Below are 15,958 nucleotides of genomic sequence, written 5' to 3' on the forward strand. Positions count from 1 at the left end.
TTTTTGTTACTGTTTTGGTTTTTTTGAGACAGGGTCTCTCTATATAGTTCAGGCCAGTCTGATTTTACTAAGTACCGCAGGCTAGCCTCAAACTCTCAGCAACCCTGCTGCCTCTGCCTCACAAGTGCTGAGTTTACAGGCACGTGCCACCGCACCCGGTAGCTCCTTCTTGTTTATTTTGTGCTGTGGTTTGAACTCAGAGGCTCACACATGCTAAGCGTGTGCTCTCCCAGTGTGCTACACCCCAGCCCCTGGGCTGTGCTCTTTATCAAGTACATGACTCAGAGATGGTTACCTAACCATGAAGGTTTCCATTACCTGTCCTACAGAGTGGAACTATGCTTGTAATTTTCTCATTTTTTTAGTATTGAGTATAATTGCTTATGAAAAACATTTATTATGCCTAAAAGTGTTAACTGTAATTATTACCATGATACACTTAATGTTAGCTATAGTTAGTAGCATGATCTAATTTAATCTCCCTATTGAGCACTTGAGTTGTTTTAGTTTTCCAGGCTAACATTAGAATTAATTTGTTGTGTTCCTCCCATACCTCCACTACCCTTAAAAATGTCTTTGGAATTTTGATTGGGGTTGTGTTCCCATTATGGATTAATTTGGGGGAGAACTTATTTTACAAAATTCAAACTCCCCATCCAGAGACAATGTTATATTTCTTTGAGTAACTGTTGGTCTGCCCCTGCCATGGGCACTCTCTGGAAAGTGTTGTGGTCAGGGGCTTTCCTCATGCTTTGGAGACCCTGTTCTATTACAAGTTCTGTGGTCAAAGGGTCAGACTTTGGTAATCCCCTGTTGACACGCTAAAGTGAAGACCAGAGGGTGTCAGAGTCCCAGAGAACCTTAGCATGTTGACTTTCTCATCAAATGACTGGCGTAATGGTGGATAATGGAGGGTACTTGGCCTCTGAAATGCAGTCCTGAATGCATAAAAGCCAAAGGAAATCCACTCTTTTAACTCTCCATCAGAGTCTAGCCTGAACCTTGAAAGATAGTCACAGAACTCATGGTTTATTCCCTTCTCTTGCTTTGGCTGGTGACTCCTGAACTGCTACTGTGAAGTCAATCTTTTGTTACCTCTGGAAGGGTATGGTGGGAGTCAAAGGTAGCAGAGATTAATAATAATAATAACAATAATAATAAATAAAACACAGAGCACTCACCATAGACCAGGTGCTGTCCTAAGTGCTTTCTATATATTAACTCATTCAATCACCATAACACCCAAGTGTTATGGTACTATTCATAGGTATTATTATCACTTCTATTTTACAGATGAGGAAATGGTGACACAAAGTGGCCCCAGTATCACCAGCTCATCAATGGTGGGCTGGGGTTTAAACCTGGTCAGTCAGGTTGTAACTCCCACGTACTGGAGCATTCTCCAGCTTGGTGGTTAGTGGTTACTATGAGTGGCTCAGAGCCATGGTGGTTGGTTTTTTAAGATTAATCAGCTTTAAGAATACATTCTTTCCCCAGCCTCCAAAGCAAAGCAAACAAAAAGAAAGAGTTCCTGAATGTAAGTATTAGCCCTGACACCCAGCTTGTGTCCCAGTGCCTTGGTGGTAGCAAGGCTCAAGGAATATTTATTAAATGCATGCTCCTCAAGCATACATTTGATATCACTGGGTTGTAAGCAAGGAGAGAGTTTCTGGAAATGTGCAGAATGGTGACCCAGTGCTGTTCCCATACATAAGCCGAGAGCCCCAGAGAAGGCCGCTGTCAAGGCTCAGGAACCCACTGTCTAGATCTTTTTAGCCCGAGTATGGTCAGTGAGCTGCTCCACCATGCAGTGGGGGCAGCTGCTCGCTGTGGGCTCTCTAAGCATTTGCTGTTGGCTCGCACACCATTCCAGAGGCAGGGTTGCTCAAGCTCTACTTTGTTTTGCCTGACAGTTCTGGTATTGTCTTTTGGAGCTCAAACTGTTAACAAGATATTCTTTTTTTCTCCTATGATATTTTTGAGACAGGATCTCACCGTGAAGTTCAGGCCAGGCTTGAACTCACTATGTATCCCAGGCTGGGCTCAAACTCATAGTGATTCTCCTGCCTCAGCCTCCTGAGTGCTAGGATTATACGCCCATCTAACAAGATGTTCTTGTGCAGATGGATGACGTAGGCTGTCTCTGGGGCCTCCTGCTTTCAGCAGGTATGAGAAAAGAGAGGCAGGGCTTGCCTTAGTCTTTTCCTAGGCATCATCTGGAGGACCCTTGGTTAAAAAGCAGCTGCACATGGCATTGGGCAAGGCACGTACATCGTGCATCAGACTATTCACTTCCTGTTCTCCTTCATTGACAATCTATTGGCTTTCCAAGCAGACCAAACCTTGTTGGGATAGGAACAAAAAGGAAGTTAGGGTTTGGGGAGAGACTCACCAATTGGCAGCCCCCTTGGGAAGCCGCGGTGGCCACCCCACTTCCATTCCTCCATTGCAGGGCTGAGAAGTGAAAACCCAGGCAAAGCCACAGGGGCAGCAGCTCCATCTCAAGTGCAACACTGTGGACAAAGGCAGGAAAAAAGCAAGTAAGACAGGACATCTCTGAAGGCTGCTTTGCATTGGGTAGGAGCCAGTTCTCAGTTATGTCTGGTTTTAGGGGCCCATAGCTAACGGAGGTAGAAACCCACAGATTATTCAAATCACTCATGTTAACCAACACTTTCAATGAAACCATTGACAGGAACTCATTTTCATTTTGTCTCTACCATTTGATGGACAGGTGACTGAATTCTGAAACTCCACAAAGGACTGAAACAGGTCTTAGGATACCTGGAGTGTCCCTTGCTTTGTAATTCTGCTGAAGTTTTCCTCCCTCCAGTTCAACTCTGCCTGATACACTTCAAAAACTCAAGCAGTATGTGCTTTGAAGCTGGCTGTGGTGATATATGCTCCAATCCCAGCACTCAAGAGGCTGAGGCAGGAGGACTATTGAGAATTCCAGGCCAGCCTGGGCTACCTAGTGAGTTTAAGAAAAGCTTGAACTACCTAGAGAGACTCTGCTGATGCATCCAGACCACTTTCTGTTGCTTCCTCTTTCCCTTCACCCACCTCAAGGACTGATTTTAAGTAAGATGTGGGCCCTCCCTGGTGTAGCAGAAAAACTAAGTGAAAACAGGTGAGTCAACCTGAGCCTTCACCTAAGGCCAGCTCACTGCTGCAGACCCCAGAGAGAACCCGTGATTCAGACCTCCGCAGGTCATGCTGGGAATCCCCTCCCAGGCCCTCCCTCTACTTCTGCACCTGCGCAGGGATTATTACCTCCTGGCCTTTGGGAACACAGATGGCAAAAGCAGAGCCAAATGGGCTCCTGTGCTCTGATTCCTCCCATGCATCCTGAAGCTTGGGATCACTGCCCACCTTGATCAAGACAAGGTTGCTAGATTTAGCAAATGCCAAGACACCACTTGAATGTCAGAGACACACTGATGCTAGAAAATTGTTTATCTGACATTCTAATTTCACTGGCTGTCCAGTGTTGTTCTGAGGAGAGATGAGGAGATGGGAACTGTAGGCAGACTTCCTCCCTTCCTGCCAGGCCTGGGCAGAACAGGCTGCTGTGACTGACCTTTCTAGCAGCAGGCCAGCCTCTCTACTGAGAAGCTGTGTCCTGACGGGTACCGGGCAACAGCGAGGTTGTTCGGGAGCAATGTAACTTCGGGTGAATGCTACACAGCCTTGGCCTCCCTTACACCTAGGAGTGTCATTTTCACTTGTGGGTCACCAGGAATTTTGCAGATTTAAAATGTAGCCCCTCCTTTCTCCTAAATGTAGCCAACCTGTTCTGGGGAGGACATCTTGTGCCACATCCAGAGCTAGTCTTTCTGGCAGGAAGCAGCAGACGATGGTGGGAAGATTATGGACTTTGAAAACCAACAGCCCAGGGGTTGAATTCTTGTTCCATTACTTCTTGTTTATACTTAAGTGATTTATATAGTCTCTAAGACTCAGACAAGCCCTCAATAAATCAGGAATAATAGTAACTTAATAATAACTATTCACAGAGCTTTTTGAGAACCACATAGTATAATGTATGTGAAAGTGCTTCATTAACTGTACATGCAGTTAATAACATAATTATTATTTTTGAGTTCCAGACACCAATGAGCTACGGAGGTGGTTGTTCTTATGAGCTTCTTCAAGATAAGACAACAGCTACACAAAGCAAGGAAAAAGAGTGAATAATTTGCCCGGAAGGATGACTATATCATGGTACTAATTAAACGTGTGAAAGATAAACAGGAAGGTTGAGTTAAAAATTTCACACTGATGATTCAGGAGCACAGGACAAGTCCTAGGGACAGATGACTGTGCGGGCTGAGAGCTGTTTGTCCTCATTCTGCTCTTCTCTTGGTGGCAGGGCTGGCTTCTGAGCGCTGTGGTTCCCAGCCAGGTCAGCCAGCCTACAGCACATCTGGTCAGTGGAGTCCTCGGGGGAGCAGAGCACCCAGATTGGACAGAGGCATCATCCTGCGGCTTCTCCCGGAGACCCCTACACCCTGCACCCCTCTGTTCCTGCCATCCTAGGGAAGTTGCTACTTCTCTTGCTAATTCTCCTTTTTTTTTTTTTTTTTTTTTGCAGAATCGGTGATTGAACTCAGGCCCTTCTGCTTGCCAGGGAAGCGCTTATTCCACTGAGCCATCTCCCTCTTATCTGTTTGCCTTCTTGGCTCTCCTTCCACATGCTACCAGTTTTCTGCATGAAATGTCCTTTTTAAGCAATCTGGGTGATTTTCCACCAATGTAATCGAGAATGGCCTTGAATTCAGCAGTACATGAAAAGGTGCTGGGAAGAGTCCAAGATAGACAGCTTGGACACCAGAGCCTTTTCCAGGGACAGAGGACAGAGGTTTCCCTTCCTCCCCACCGTTCCACCTGCTACTAGAGCAGCTCTGGGGACACAGGAAGCTCTTAGCTAAGGGAGCTGTTAGCAAGTGTTGCATAGATATTATTACCACATTGAGAATTTTGCCTCAAAACAATCAGATAAGCTGAAAAGGCTGTACGTAAAGAAAGATGTGTAGTGGCAAGAGGTGTGGCTAGAGGGTGCTTTGTGTGAGAGATACTATTGACAGATTGGTCTGGGCAGGGAACCTGCAGAATAAGGGTGTTCAGAAGGCAGTGACATTCATAAATAAGCCACACAGTGGTGATGCTAGATTAGATAGGAATCCCCACAAGTCAGCCATCTTTTAAGGATCAGGTCCCACCTAGGATCTTGGGAGAAAGAGAAGGACAGAGAATTAAGAACAAAACCCTGGTCTGCTGCAAATAATTCCTGTTACCAAGAAGCATTCAAAAGCCCCTAGGCAAGTGACTTTGGTCCCTCTGATTTTTTGTTTTGTTTTTGTTTTTTTGAGACAGGGTCTCAGTATGTAGTTCAGGCTGGTTTTGAGCTTACTTTGCAGCTTAAGCTCATCTCAAACTCGCAATGAGCGTCCTGCCTCAGCTTTCCGAGGGCTGGGATTATAGGGGTGCACCACTATGCCCAGCTGTCCCTCTGATTCTTAGCAAAAAAAAAAAGGGTTACTCCAGCCTTCACTCAATGTCCAAGCTTAGCATCTCCATGGAGAAGCCACCTGATGTTCTGAGTCTCTAAGTGTGGTACACTGGAAACACAGATGAGTGTCCCAGCAGTCCTCTCACCCAAAGTACATGCTCCAGGTCCAGTCATGATCCAACAGACCCAGAAAGAATGATATCCTACAAGTCAACTGGTGACAACTGACTTGGCTTTTTCAAAAGAGTCAAAATATTGAAAAACAAAAGAACCAGGAATGGTGGCACATACTTGTAATCCCAGCACTGTGGGGGGCTGAGGCAGGAACATTGCTGAACAATTGAAGAAGGCCAATGTGAACTACACATTGAGATTCTATCTAAAAAAAAAATCTCTGATAGAAAAAAAAATTATGTATTTCATACAGGGTCTATAGGGTCTCGCTGCACAGATTGGACTCAGGGCAGCCTCCCAAGCACTGGGATTACAGGCACACGCCACCATGCCCAGTCTTCTGAAAGAAATTGTTGACTGTTGGGGAAGTGTAAATATGTACTAAATGATGTGTTTGCAGATGGTCTGATGCACGGATGGCATCACCAGATTACTGCTAAAAGTCTGATAGTGGTTTGTGGTTACATGAGGAAGAGCCCTCAGGCCTAAGATACGCGTGCTTCACTGTTCAGGGGCAAAGTTTCTAGATGTCTATAATTTATGTAACCCATTTTCAAATGGTGCAACAGGGAAAACTGAAGCAAAATACTACCAACTGGTCAATATGTCATTGTACTTTTTAGTTTTCTGTAGATCTGAAAAGTTTCAGAATAATAGAAAAGAGGACTATGAAATAAATGTTGGAATTCCTAAAGAGGGAGATGAAATTATGGTAGGCTTTGTCCCCAATTTTCCAGGAATTTTTATCAGACCTTTTTCAGTGTTCTTTTCAGGAAGACAGTGGGTAAACATTTGTTAAATTAAAAGTGGATGTACAGGGGCTGGCTCAGTAGAATAAGCGCTTGCCTGGCAAGTGCAGGGTCTTGAGTTCAATCTCCAGTACCACAAAAAAAAAAAAAAAAAAAAAAAAAAAAAGTGGATATACCCACCAACTCTAAACATATCCTGAGATCTATAATGTTTTGGCTTTCACACTAGCGCTCCCAGATGCGCTGTCATGCCTGGCAGGAGCACAAAAGTATTATATCATACGTCCCGGTTGCAGATCTGGCAATACTGCTGATGAACTAAAATATTTTTCCACTGCCAGGTTGAGTGCTGTCACACACACCACCCCCAACATACACACACACAGTCACCTCTGGAAGATCAGTCCCCAGGAGAGTCACCTGACTTCCCCATGACCGACACCACCACCGGGCTGCCACCATAACGGTGGGGAAGCAGCTGGCCACAGGTGGTCAATCTTTATATAACTCAAGGTCTGGCTGAGACATGAGAGAACTAGGTCATGGGGGCAGGGGGGCTGGAGGTAAGAGAGAAGCAGAGACATGGCAGAGAGGAGTTCTTTTGGGATCTTCCATGGGGAAGTAGATATCATGAGAGAGAAAACAAAGCATACGAACAGAAAAGGATAAAACAGTAGTTGGGCATGGTGGCACATGCCTATCATCCCAGCACTGGGGAGGCTGAGGCAGGAGGATCATGCTATGAGTTAGAGGCCAGCCTGAGCTACATAGCCAGACATTGTCTCAAAAACAAAGTTAGACCTGGCTGAGTCCATCTGCGAATGTCAAGTCTTTATATGCTAATGTGCCTTCACCCAATTGCAGATGCTGGCTCAAAATGGCAAGCAGGACTTGGCTCTTCAATAAGCTTCCATGCAAAGGACAAAACTGTACACCCTGTTTCCAAAAAAGCACATGCAGACTTCATAATGCCACCTGAACATTTAAAGAAAGTGGCCAAAATCTGCATTCAGGAACGTGGCTGCATTCAGTGGTAGAGCGCTCACATCACAGGGGCAAGGCCCTCGGCTCAATCCCCAGTACCAAGAAACAAAATGGAGAAAAGGGAGGAAGGAAGGAAGGGAAGGAAGGGAGGGAGGGAGGGAGGGAGGGAGGGAAAGAGTTATCAAAATTACCCTACAGATGGAAATCACCAAGATGTTAAACTATAGGGTGAAATTTTGTTGGGAAACATGATATTAACATAGTTCTAAAGTACCTTTCTAAAAATTTCTTACTAATTTCACAAAGGGTAAAAATGGCAAAAAAAAAAAAAAAAAAAAAAAAAAAAAAAGGCAACTTTACAGTGAAGAAATCACCAGATAACCAAAGCATCTAATGACTATAGGAACATTACTGGGTCAGTTTTTCAAATCCTTCTTTCTTTCTTTCTTTCTTTTCTTTCTTCCTTATTTTCTCCCTCCCTCCCTCCTTCCTTCCTTCCTTTCCTTCTGATAGGTTCTCACTGTGTAGCCCAGGCTGGCCTTGGACTCACATTGATCCTCCTGCCTCAATCTCTCCAGTGCTGGGATCACAGGCATGGATCACCATGCCTGGCTTTTTTATATTTTCAGAATTCAATTGTGAATGTTCTCCTGGCGAAAACTTCGCATACAGGTTGCGTGAAATAATTATGTTGTCTCACTGCTAAGCTAACTTTTCAGGCTTCTGTCTATTGTACTGTGGTTATATTGCCTTTGTTCCTAGACAATACATACTGGAAACTAGGGACTATGGGAAGATGTTTGTAATAAAATTTTTTTAAAGGAGTAAATGACATATATAAGATAATCCCAAGTTTGTTAAAAAGAATATACATATATCTTCTGTTTTGTTTTGTTGAGACAGCATCTCACTATGTAGCTCAGGCTGGTCTTGAACTCACTGTGCAGTGCAGGATGGCCTGCCATCTCAAGGTGATCCGCCTACTTCAGCCTCCTAGAATTGTAAGTAGGTGCCACCACACCAAGGACTGCATGTTTTAGAGAAAATAGTTGCGACATCCACCAGAATCTAAAAGGCGGGGAGAACTTATATATTTTTGCTTCTTTGTATTTTCTAATTTTCTTTTTTCTGTATTTTAGGGAAGGGTCTACAGGGTATCAGGACCTCACTACTAGATTAGACTCGTAGTGATCCTCTTATTTACAGCCTTCCAAGTGCTGGGATTACAGGAACGTGCCACCAGCCCAGTCTCATTTTTTGTCTCAGCGCGCCCTGGGGGTGGGGCCAGCACGGGAGGCCCCGGGATCTAACTCCCTGCTGTGTGCCTGCTTGCAGGTGCTTTAATCCGCTGAGCTATTTGACCCGCCCTGTATTTTCTAATTTTTAACAATCAACTTCAATCATCATATTAAGAAATTTTAAAGGTATTGAATATGTTATGATTTAAAAATTAAAATAGCATCATCTGACCCTGATAAATATCACTTAAGTGCAGAATTTGTTTTTGTTTTGTTTTTAGGCAGTTAGTACAGAGTTTACAGGGTCTCACTACACAGACTGAACTCGTAGTGAGCCTCCTGTTTTCAGCCTCCCAAGGGCTGAATAACAGGCGCGCACCACCATGCCCAGTCTCAATCACCGTCTCAGTGCACGGGGGTGGGGGGCTGGGGAGGCTGGGGGATGGGGGGATGGGGGGATGGGGTGCGGCGCGGCAAGCCGGGAATCGATCGAGGGTCCCTGTGTCTGCCTAAGCAGGTGCTTTAATCTGCTGAGCTGTCTGGCCAGCCCCAGAATTTCTTATAGGTACTTAGAATTGAAACTACTGGGAATGTGCTCCATATGATTATGTTTGGAGTTAGTGGGAATAAAAAGGACACTAAAAGATGATTAAAATAAATTTTATTATGTTGTAATTTATTTTTTTAATACATTTGGTTGTTGCAGGGTCTCACTATGCAGCTCAGACTCATGGTGATCCTCCAGCTTTCGGCCTCCCCAGCGCCAGGACTACAGGCGTGCACCCCCACGCTGAAACTCTGTCCTGCTCAGTCTACCCTGGGGGAGGGGCTGGAGCCACATGTGGTGCCTCGGGGCTCGGATCTAACTGCAGTCCCTATGCTTACCTAAGCTTGCCTAAGCAGGTGCTTTAGTCTGCTGAGCTATTTTTCTGGCCCCCAATAAATTATATTATGAACAACACTGCGTTTTATAGTGTGGGTTAGCAGCATGTGCTACCAGCCCTGGCTCTGAAAAAAATCTTAAAAGCATGTCCAAACTGTGTAGTAGCTCCTGTCTGCAATCCCAGCCCTCTGGGAAGCTAAGACAGGAGGATCTCAAATTCAAGTCTGCCTCAAAAAATGGGGCTGGGGCCGGGGCTGGGGCTGGGGAGGTGGCTCAGTGGAATAAGCACTTCCCTGACAAGTGCAAGGGCCTGAGTTCAATCCCCCGTTAAAGGGGGGGGGCAGCGGAAGGCCCTGGGTTCAATTCCCCTCTGCTCCTCCCTCCCCCAACATATATGCACACACGTAGTTCAGATGGTCGGCTCCATCACCGCAGGCCCTGCTGGCTTAAACATACTCAGTGCAACCAATAGCCGCTTTGGAAGCGGCCGCTTGAGGAGGTCTTGGGGTTTCTGAGGGCTCAGGTAAGCCCTGCAAATCACCAGAGTCGGTTCCCTGGCCCCCTGCCTGGGTCACCACTGCAGGCATGGGTCCCCCCACACATAGACCACACACCGCTCCTGCGCAGCGGGCTGTGGTGGGTGTTGGTCCTGTGGCACCTTTGTATAGGAGAGACCCACACCAGCTCTGGTAACTTTCAAGAGAGGGGACCTGCCACCATCTTCCCCAGAGGAAGCAGGGCAAGCCTAGGGCAAGGGACCCTGCATGGGGCAAGAGACCTGGGTCCTTCACCCCAGTGGTGGTGTGGGTGACAATTCTAGCCATGTGACCTCAAAAGAGTTTTGTCATGAGCAGATGAGAGAATGTAAAGGAAAATGCTTTGTCATGGAAGGGTGAGCTGGCACCCTTGGCCAAATCTCCCATTTCAAAAACCCATTGTGTGTCTCTAGGAAAGACCCATCCTCAGGTCTTCTTCACTTAACAAATTCCTACTCGTCTGTCAAGGCCTAATGCCTGGATCACTTCCTTGTATCCCTAACAGTTCAGTTGAACAATAATCCAAGCACCCATATATGATGGTATGGGGGGAACTACCCGCTCGGGCCCCCCTCCTGTCCCTCTCTTGGACAGGAGCTTTCTTTCTCTCAATAAATATACTCTGCTCAAAAAAAAAAAAATAATATGATAGTATGAAATAGGGATTCATAGCTTCCACAGGAGTGTTTTGCTTTTTTTTTTTTTTTTTTTTTTGAGATGTGCAGTTTAGGTTGGCCTTGAACTCACTCTGTAGCCCAAGCTGGCCTTGAGCTCACAACAATCCTCCTGCCTCAGCCTCCTGAATACCGGAATTACAGGCATATACCACCACATCTAGCTAGTATTTGGAATTTTTAAATTTAATATTTAATTTTATGAATAGGAATGTGAGAAATTACTACGTATCATTAATAACTTCCCCCAATATTTCAGCAAGAATTTGACAGGGATCACCAATTTTATTCTTAACATTTTACTATAATTACTTAATCATATGCCTATCCATTTATCTATTCTGTCCATTCTTTGATCCATTGCATTTTTTGTTGCATTTCAAAATGGGCTTCTATTACAGGGCATTTGCCCTTCAGTACCTCAAACGTATGTCAGTGATTTAACTTCGTTTGTTTGAGACAGGGTCTTGTCATGTAGTTCAGGTTGACCCTGGACTTACTGTGCAGCCCAGGGTGGCCTCAAACTGCAGCAACCCTCCTGCCTCAGCCTCCAAGGTGTTGTGATCACAGGCCTATACCACCATGCCCAGCTGTCACAATTTTATCCTTTGAACAATCTCAAATTAAGTGAGCAACATTTTCTAAGACTGATTTTTTTTCTTCTAGAACTCACTTGAGGTAACCAAAGACTGAAAGTATTATGATCTTTCTTAAATCCCTAAATAAGATTAATTTTTAGAGAATTCCTGAACAAAGCTGATTGAATGTGGTTTTAACTTAATGCTCTTGGTCAGTAGTAATAATAGCCCTGGAGGGTGTAGCTTGGTGGTAGCATGTTGCCTGGACCGCCCAAGGCCCTGGGTTTCATTCCTGCACCACACAATAATGAATAACAACGATGATGACGATGATGGCACCCAAAGTTGCAGCCTTCTTACAGACCTTAGATCTCACTGAATATTTCCAACAGTTCCATGTAGTAGGCATAATTTTCAATTTTTATTGTGGCGTGTGAGGATACTAGGGATGGAACCCAGGAGCACTCTACCACAGCACTACATCTCTTTTTTTACGTCTTGAGACAGGGCCTTGCTAAATTGCCTTAACAAGCGGGACTAGAATTTGCAATCCTCCAACCCAGTCTTGCTCAATGCTTGGATTACAAGTGTGTGACACACTGCTGGCTTTCCCTTAACTCTCGCGCATGCAATTCAGTGGCATTAAACATACTCACACAGCTGGGTGGCCACCATAGCCAACGCTCTGTAGGATTTTCCCAGCACCCACCACAGATGTCCATCTCTAGGATTTTCCCACTATGCAACACGGCCATCCATCTCCAGGATTTTCCCAGTATTCAGCATGGCCATCCATCTCTAGGATTTTCCCACCACCCACCACAGCCATCCATCTCTAGGATTTTCCCACAACCCACCACAGCCATCCATCTCTAGGATTTTCCCACTACCTACCATGGCCATCCATCTCTAGGATTTTCCCAGAATTTACCATGGCCATCCATCTCTAGGATTTTCCCACCACCCAGACTGAAACTCTGGATCTATCAATCTATACCTTTCTAGCCCCTTGTAACCACTCTTCTTTATGATTTTTGCCTGGTCAGAGTTCTTATATGAGTAGAATTATATAGTATTTGTCCTTCTGTATCTGATCTGTTTCACATAACTCAGTGCTTTCCAGTTCTATCATGTTATAATGTGTTATCAGAATTTTCTTCCTTTTTTATTTTTTCTTATGGTACTGAGGATTGAACATAGGTCCTTCTCACAAAGCTACACCTCCAGATCCTCCCCACCCTGCCTTTAAAAAAAAATAATAAAATAGAATCAGTCTTGTTAAATTGCTAGGTCTGGGGCTGGAGAGATGGCTCAGTGGTCTAAAGCACCTACTTGAAACAAGCTTGGCAAAGCACAGGGACTGCGGTTCGATCCCCAGCACCACATGCCAGCCAGACCCGCCCCCTGGTGGGCTGAGCTGGCCACACACACACACAATAAATAAATGTAATAAATAAAAATAAATAAATATTTAAAAAATAAATAAATAAATAAATTGCTAGGTCAGCCTTAAACTTGAGATCCTCCTGCCTTGGCCTCCAGTGTGGCTGGTGGGATCAATACAAGTGTGAGCCACCAACCCAGGGTCATTCTTTTTTAAAGTTGAATGTGGCACGTACCACATTTTGTTTATACATTCACATAAGGCTGCTGTATTTGAACGTGGGTATGCAAGTATCTTTCAAGTCTGCTTATTATTTCCAATTTGTAAGAGAGAAACTCAAGACTCAAAGAGACTGCCAGTCACACAGACTGTTCAAAGCCAGAGCTGCATTCAGGCCCTGGTGGGCGACACTGATGGAACCATGTCTGGTGGCCTACATCTTTGAGCGCTCAGCTGGGAACAAAGGAAGGAGACAGTGAGGTCCCAGGAGCATACAGGACAGGCAAGAGGGACAGGGCTACCCTGTACCTCAGATTTTACTCCAGAAGAGGAAGAGCAGACTGAGCAGGCAGCCCGGAGGGGGAGGGGGTGAACCCCTCCTGATCCTTATCTTTCTTGGGCGTAACAGAGGAAAGTAACTGGGACACCTGACTGCGGTGACATCTGGGCTGGGGCTGCAGGAGGGGAGTCCCTGTGAGCTCATCACACCAACCCATCTCTGGTAGCAGACTTGTCCTCCTGCCCACCTTGCTGCCAAGAGCCACGATGGAGATCTGTTTCCTTCCATGCGCCTCTGCAGGTGGAGTCACTCACGCATTACAGTGAGAAAAGCCACAGGCTGTTTGGTCCTGGCACTGGATATCATGTGCTTTTTTTTTTTTTTTTTTTTGATACTGGGAATTGAGCGCAGGGCCTTATGCTTGCCAGGCAGGTGCTGTCCACCTGAGCTACACCCCCAGCTCTCCATAGGCTCTTGAAATCAATTGTTTTGGATCACCCACATTCACTTCTCTTCCTGGGAACAGTACCTTGATTCCCCTTTGGGAAAACAACCTCTTCCCATTCTCTCTTTTAAAATTTTAATGATGGTAAACACACAACATTTTAGAATGATGCAAAATATGCACTGTAACCATTTCGAGTGTGCAGCTCAGAAATGTTGAAAACATTTCTTGGGCTGGCCAGATAGCTCAGCGGACTAAAGCGCCTGCTTAGGCAGAGCACAGCAGCTGGGGTTCGATCTGCTGAGACGGTGATTGAGACTGGGTGTGGTGGTGTGCACCTGTAATCCCAGCGCTTGGGAGGCCAAAAACAGGAGAATCACTACCAGTCTGATCTATGTAGTGAGACCCTGTAGACCCTGCACCAAATACATGAAAAGAAAAGATTCCTCTGTAGCACAGCCAATTCCATTCCTTCTTAAAAAGTCAGATTTTAGCAGAGTATGGTGGTGCATACCTGTAACCCCAGCATTCTGGGAGGCTGAGGCAGGAGGATTGCAAGTCAGCACAGCTGGGCAATCCAGCTATGTCCTGTCTTTTTTTTTTTTAAATGTTTTATTTATTATTATTTATTATTTATTATTTGTGTGTGTGTGTGGCCAGCTTAGCCCACCAGGGGGCGGGGCTGGCTGGCATGTGGTGCTGGGGATTGAACCGCGGTCCCTGTGCTTTGGTAAGCTTGTTCCAAGTAGATGCTTTAGACCACTGAGCCATCTCACCAGCCCCTGTCCTGTCTTAAAATTTATATATTAAAAAAAAAAAAAAAAAAAGGATGTGAAGGCCCAGGTTCAATTCCCAATACTGCCAAATAATAGTAAAGTAATAATGGTAATAATTTCAGTTTTTTTTTTGATCTGATGCACACCTGGCTCCAAGATGTAGCCTACAAAGAAGGCTGAACTATTCCAGGTTCCTGTTTCCCCAGCCACAGTGATTAGTTTATAACAGGCACATTGTGAAAACAGAGCTCCTGAGAATTGCTCCAAGGATAGGTGTAGAATTCACAAGAAAACAGCACGCCAAACAAGTAGGGATTGACTCAGAGCCACCCCACCCACAGAGAGGAAAGCAAAACTCAAGCTAGATAGCTCAGTGGACTAGGGGCCTGCTTTGACAAGCACAGGGTGCCTCATGCAGTGCTGGCCCCGCCCCTGGGGCACCCTGAGCCATTGACCATGTCTGGGTAATCCCAGCGCTGGGGAGGGTGAAAACAGGAGGATCACTACAAGTCCGAGCTGCGTAGTGAGACTCTGTACCAAATAAATTAAAAAAAAAAAAAAAGAGTGGACACAAAGCGCAAGTTTCGATCCCCAGTACCAGAAAAAAAAAAAAAAAAAAAAAAAAGTGGATACAGATGGTTCCAGTAAAGCCTGAGCTGCTGGATGCAGCTGGGCCTGTAGCAATTTCCTGGAAACTTGTTAGTTATATGACACAAGCACTTGCCTGTGCTAAGGTCATTTGAGTTGGATTTTTGTCATTTCTAACTAAAAGAATCCTATCTGGGGCTGGACGCATACCACACTGGGTACAGTGTTTGCTAAGCGTGTGTGAACCCCAAGTTCCGTCCCTGGCACCACAATAAAAAGGCGAGGGCACAACAGAAGCTGTCGCTGTGGCCCTGCTCAGTGAAGCGGGCTGGGCTGGCTTGGTTCCCGATCACTCTTGTGTGAGGCTTCACAAGACCCAAAGGCCGGTGTCCTTTCTTCCTGCCCTCTTCCGACTCTCAGAAATGACCGCCTTGGGGCCAGGGAGATAGTTCAGTAGAATAAGCAAGGGCCTGTGTTCAATCCCCAGTTCCGCAAAAAAAAAAAAAAAAGAAAAGAAAAGAAAAAGAAAAAAGAAAAAAGAAAGAAAGAAAGAAAGAAAGAAAGAAAGAAAGAAAGAGAAAAAAGAAATGATCACCTAGCCCACACCAAGTTCCCCACAAGTTGAACACATGACATTTGTACACTGATGAAAATTGACAGAAATGGTTGGTGGGGGGATTAGTATAATGAAAAAAATTCTACCAAAGGGGGGAAAATGGCCAAAGTGTGTCCCTGATCCATCGTGACGTGGGCAGGGACACAAAGCAGCATGACTGCCTAGCAGATAAGCAGGTCCCCAGAAAGCTAACGCTCTCTCGTCAGGAGGAAGCCCACGGCTCTCAGCAAGATGGGGTGTGCTGGAGCTCAGAGTCTGGTCTACACCGCGGGCACGCGGGCTGTAATGAGGACCAGCGCCGTGCTGGGGGACGGGGGGGGGG

At 45.5% G+C, this 15,958-nt stretch overlaps 1 protein-coding gene across 2 annotated transcripts in view; it reads right to left on the bottom strand.

The window, feature by feature from the left end:
* Positions 1–15,958, bottom strand: part of Nrros (negative regulator of reactive oxygen species) — a 22,338-nt gene that overhangs the window by 5,085 nt on the left and 1,295 nt on the right. For both annotated transcript variants that reach the window (XM_004644544.2, XM_023704726.1), the window contains exon 2: positions 2,393–2,513. In XM_004644544.2, coding sequence (XP_004644601.1) covers positions 2,393–2,500 — 108 coding nt within the window. In that variant the 5' untranslated portion in view covers positions 2,501–2,513. The remainder of the gene's footprint in view (positions 1–2,392; positions 2,514–15,958) is intronic.

The sequence above is a fragment of the Octodon degus genome, unplaced genomic scaffold (genome assembly GCF_000260255.1).
Source record: "Octodon degus isolate 3935 unplaced genomic scaffold, OctDeg1.0 scaffold00203, whole genome shotgun sequence".
Lineage (NCBI taxonomy): Eukaryota > Metazoa > Chordata > Mammalia > Rodentia > Octodontidae > Octodon > Octodon degus.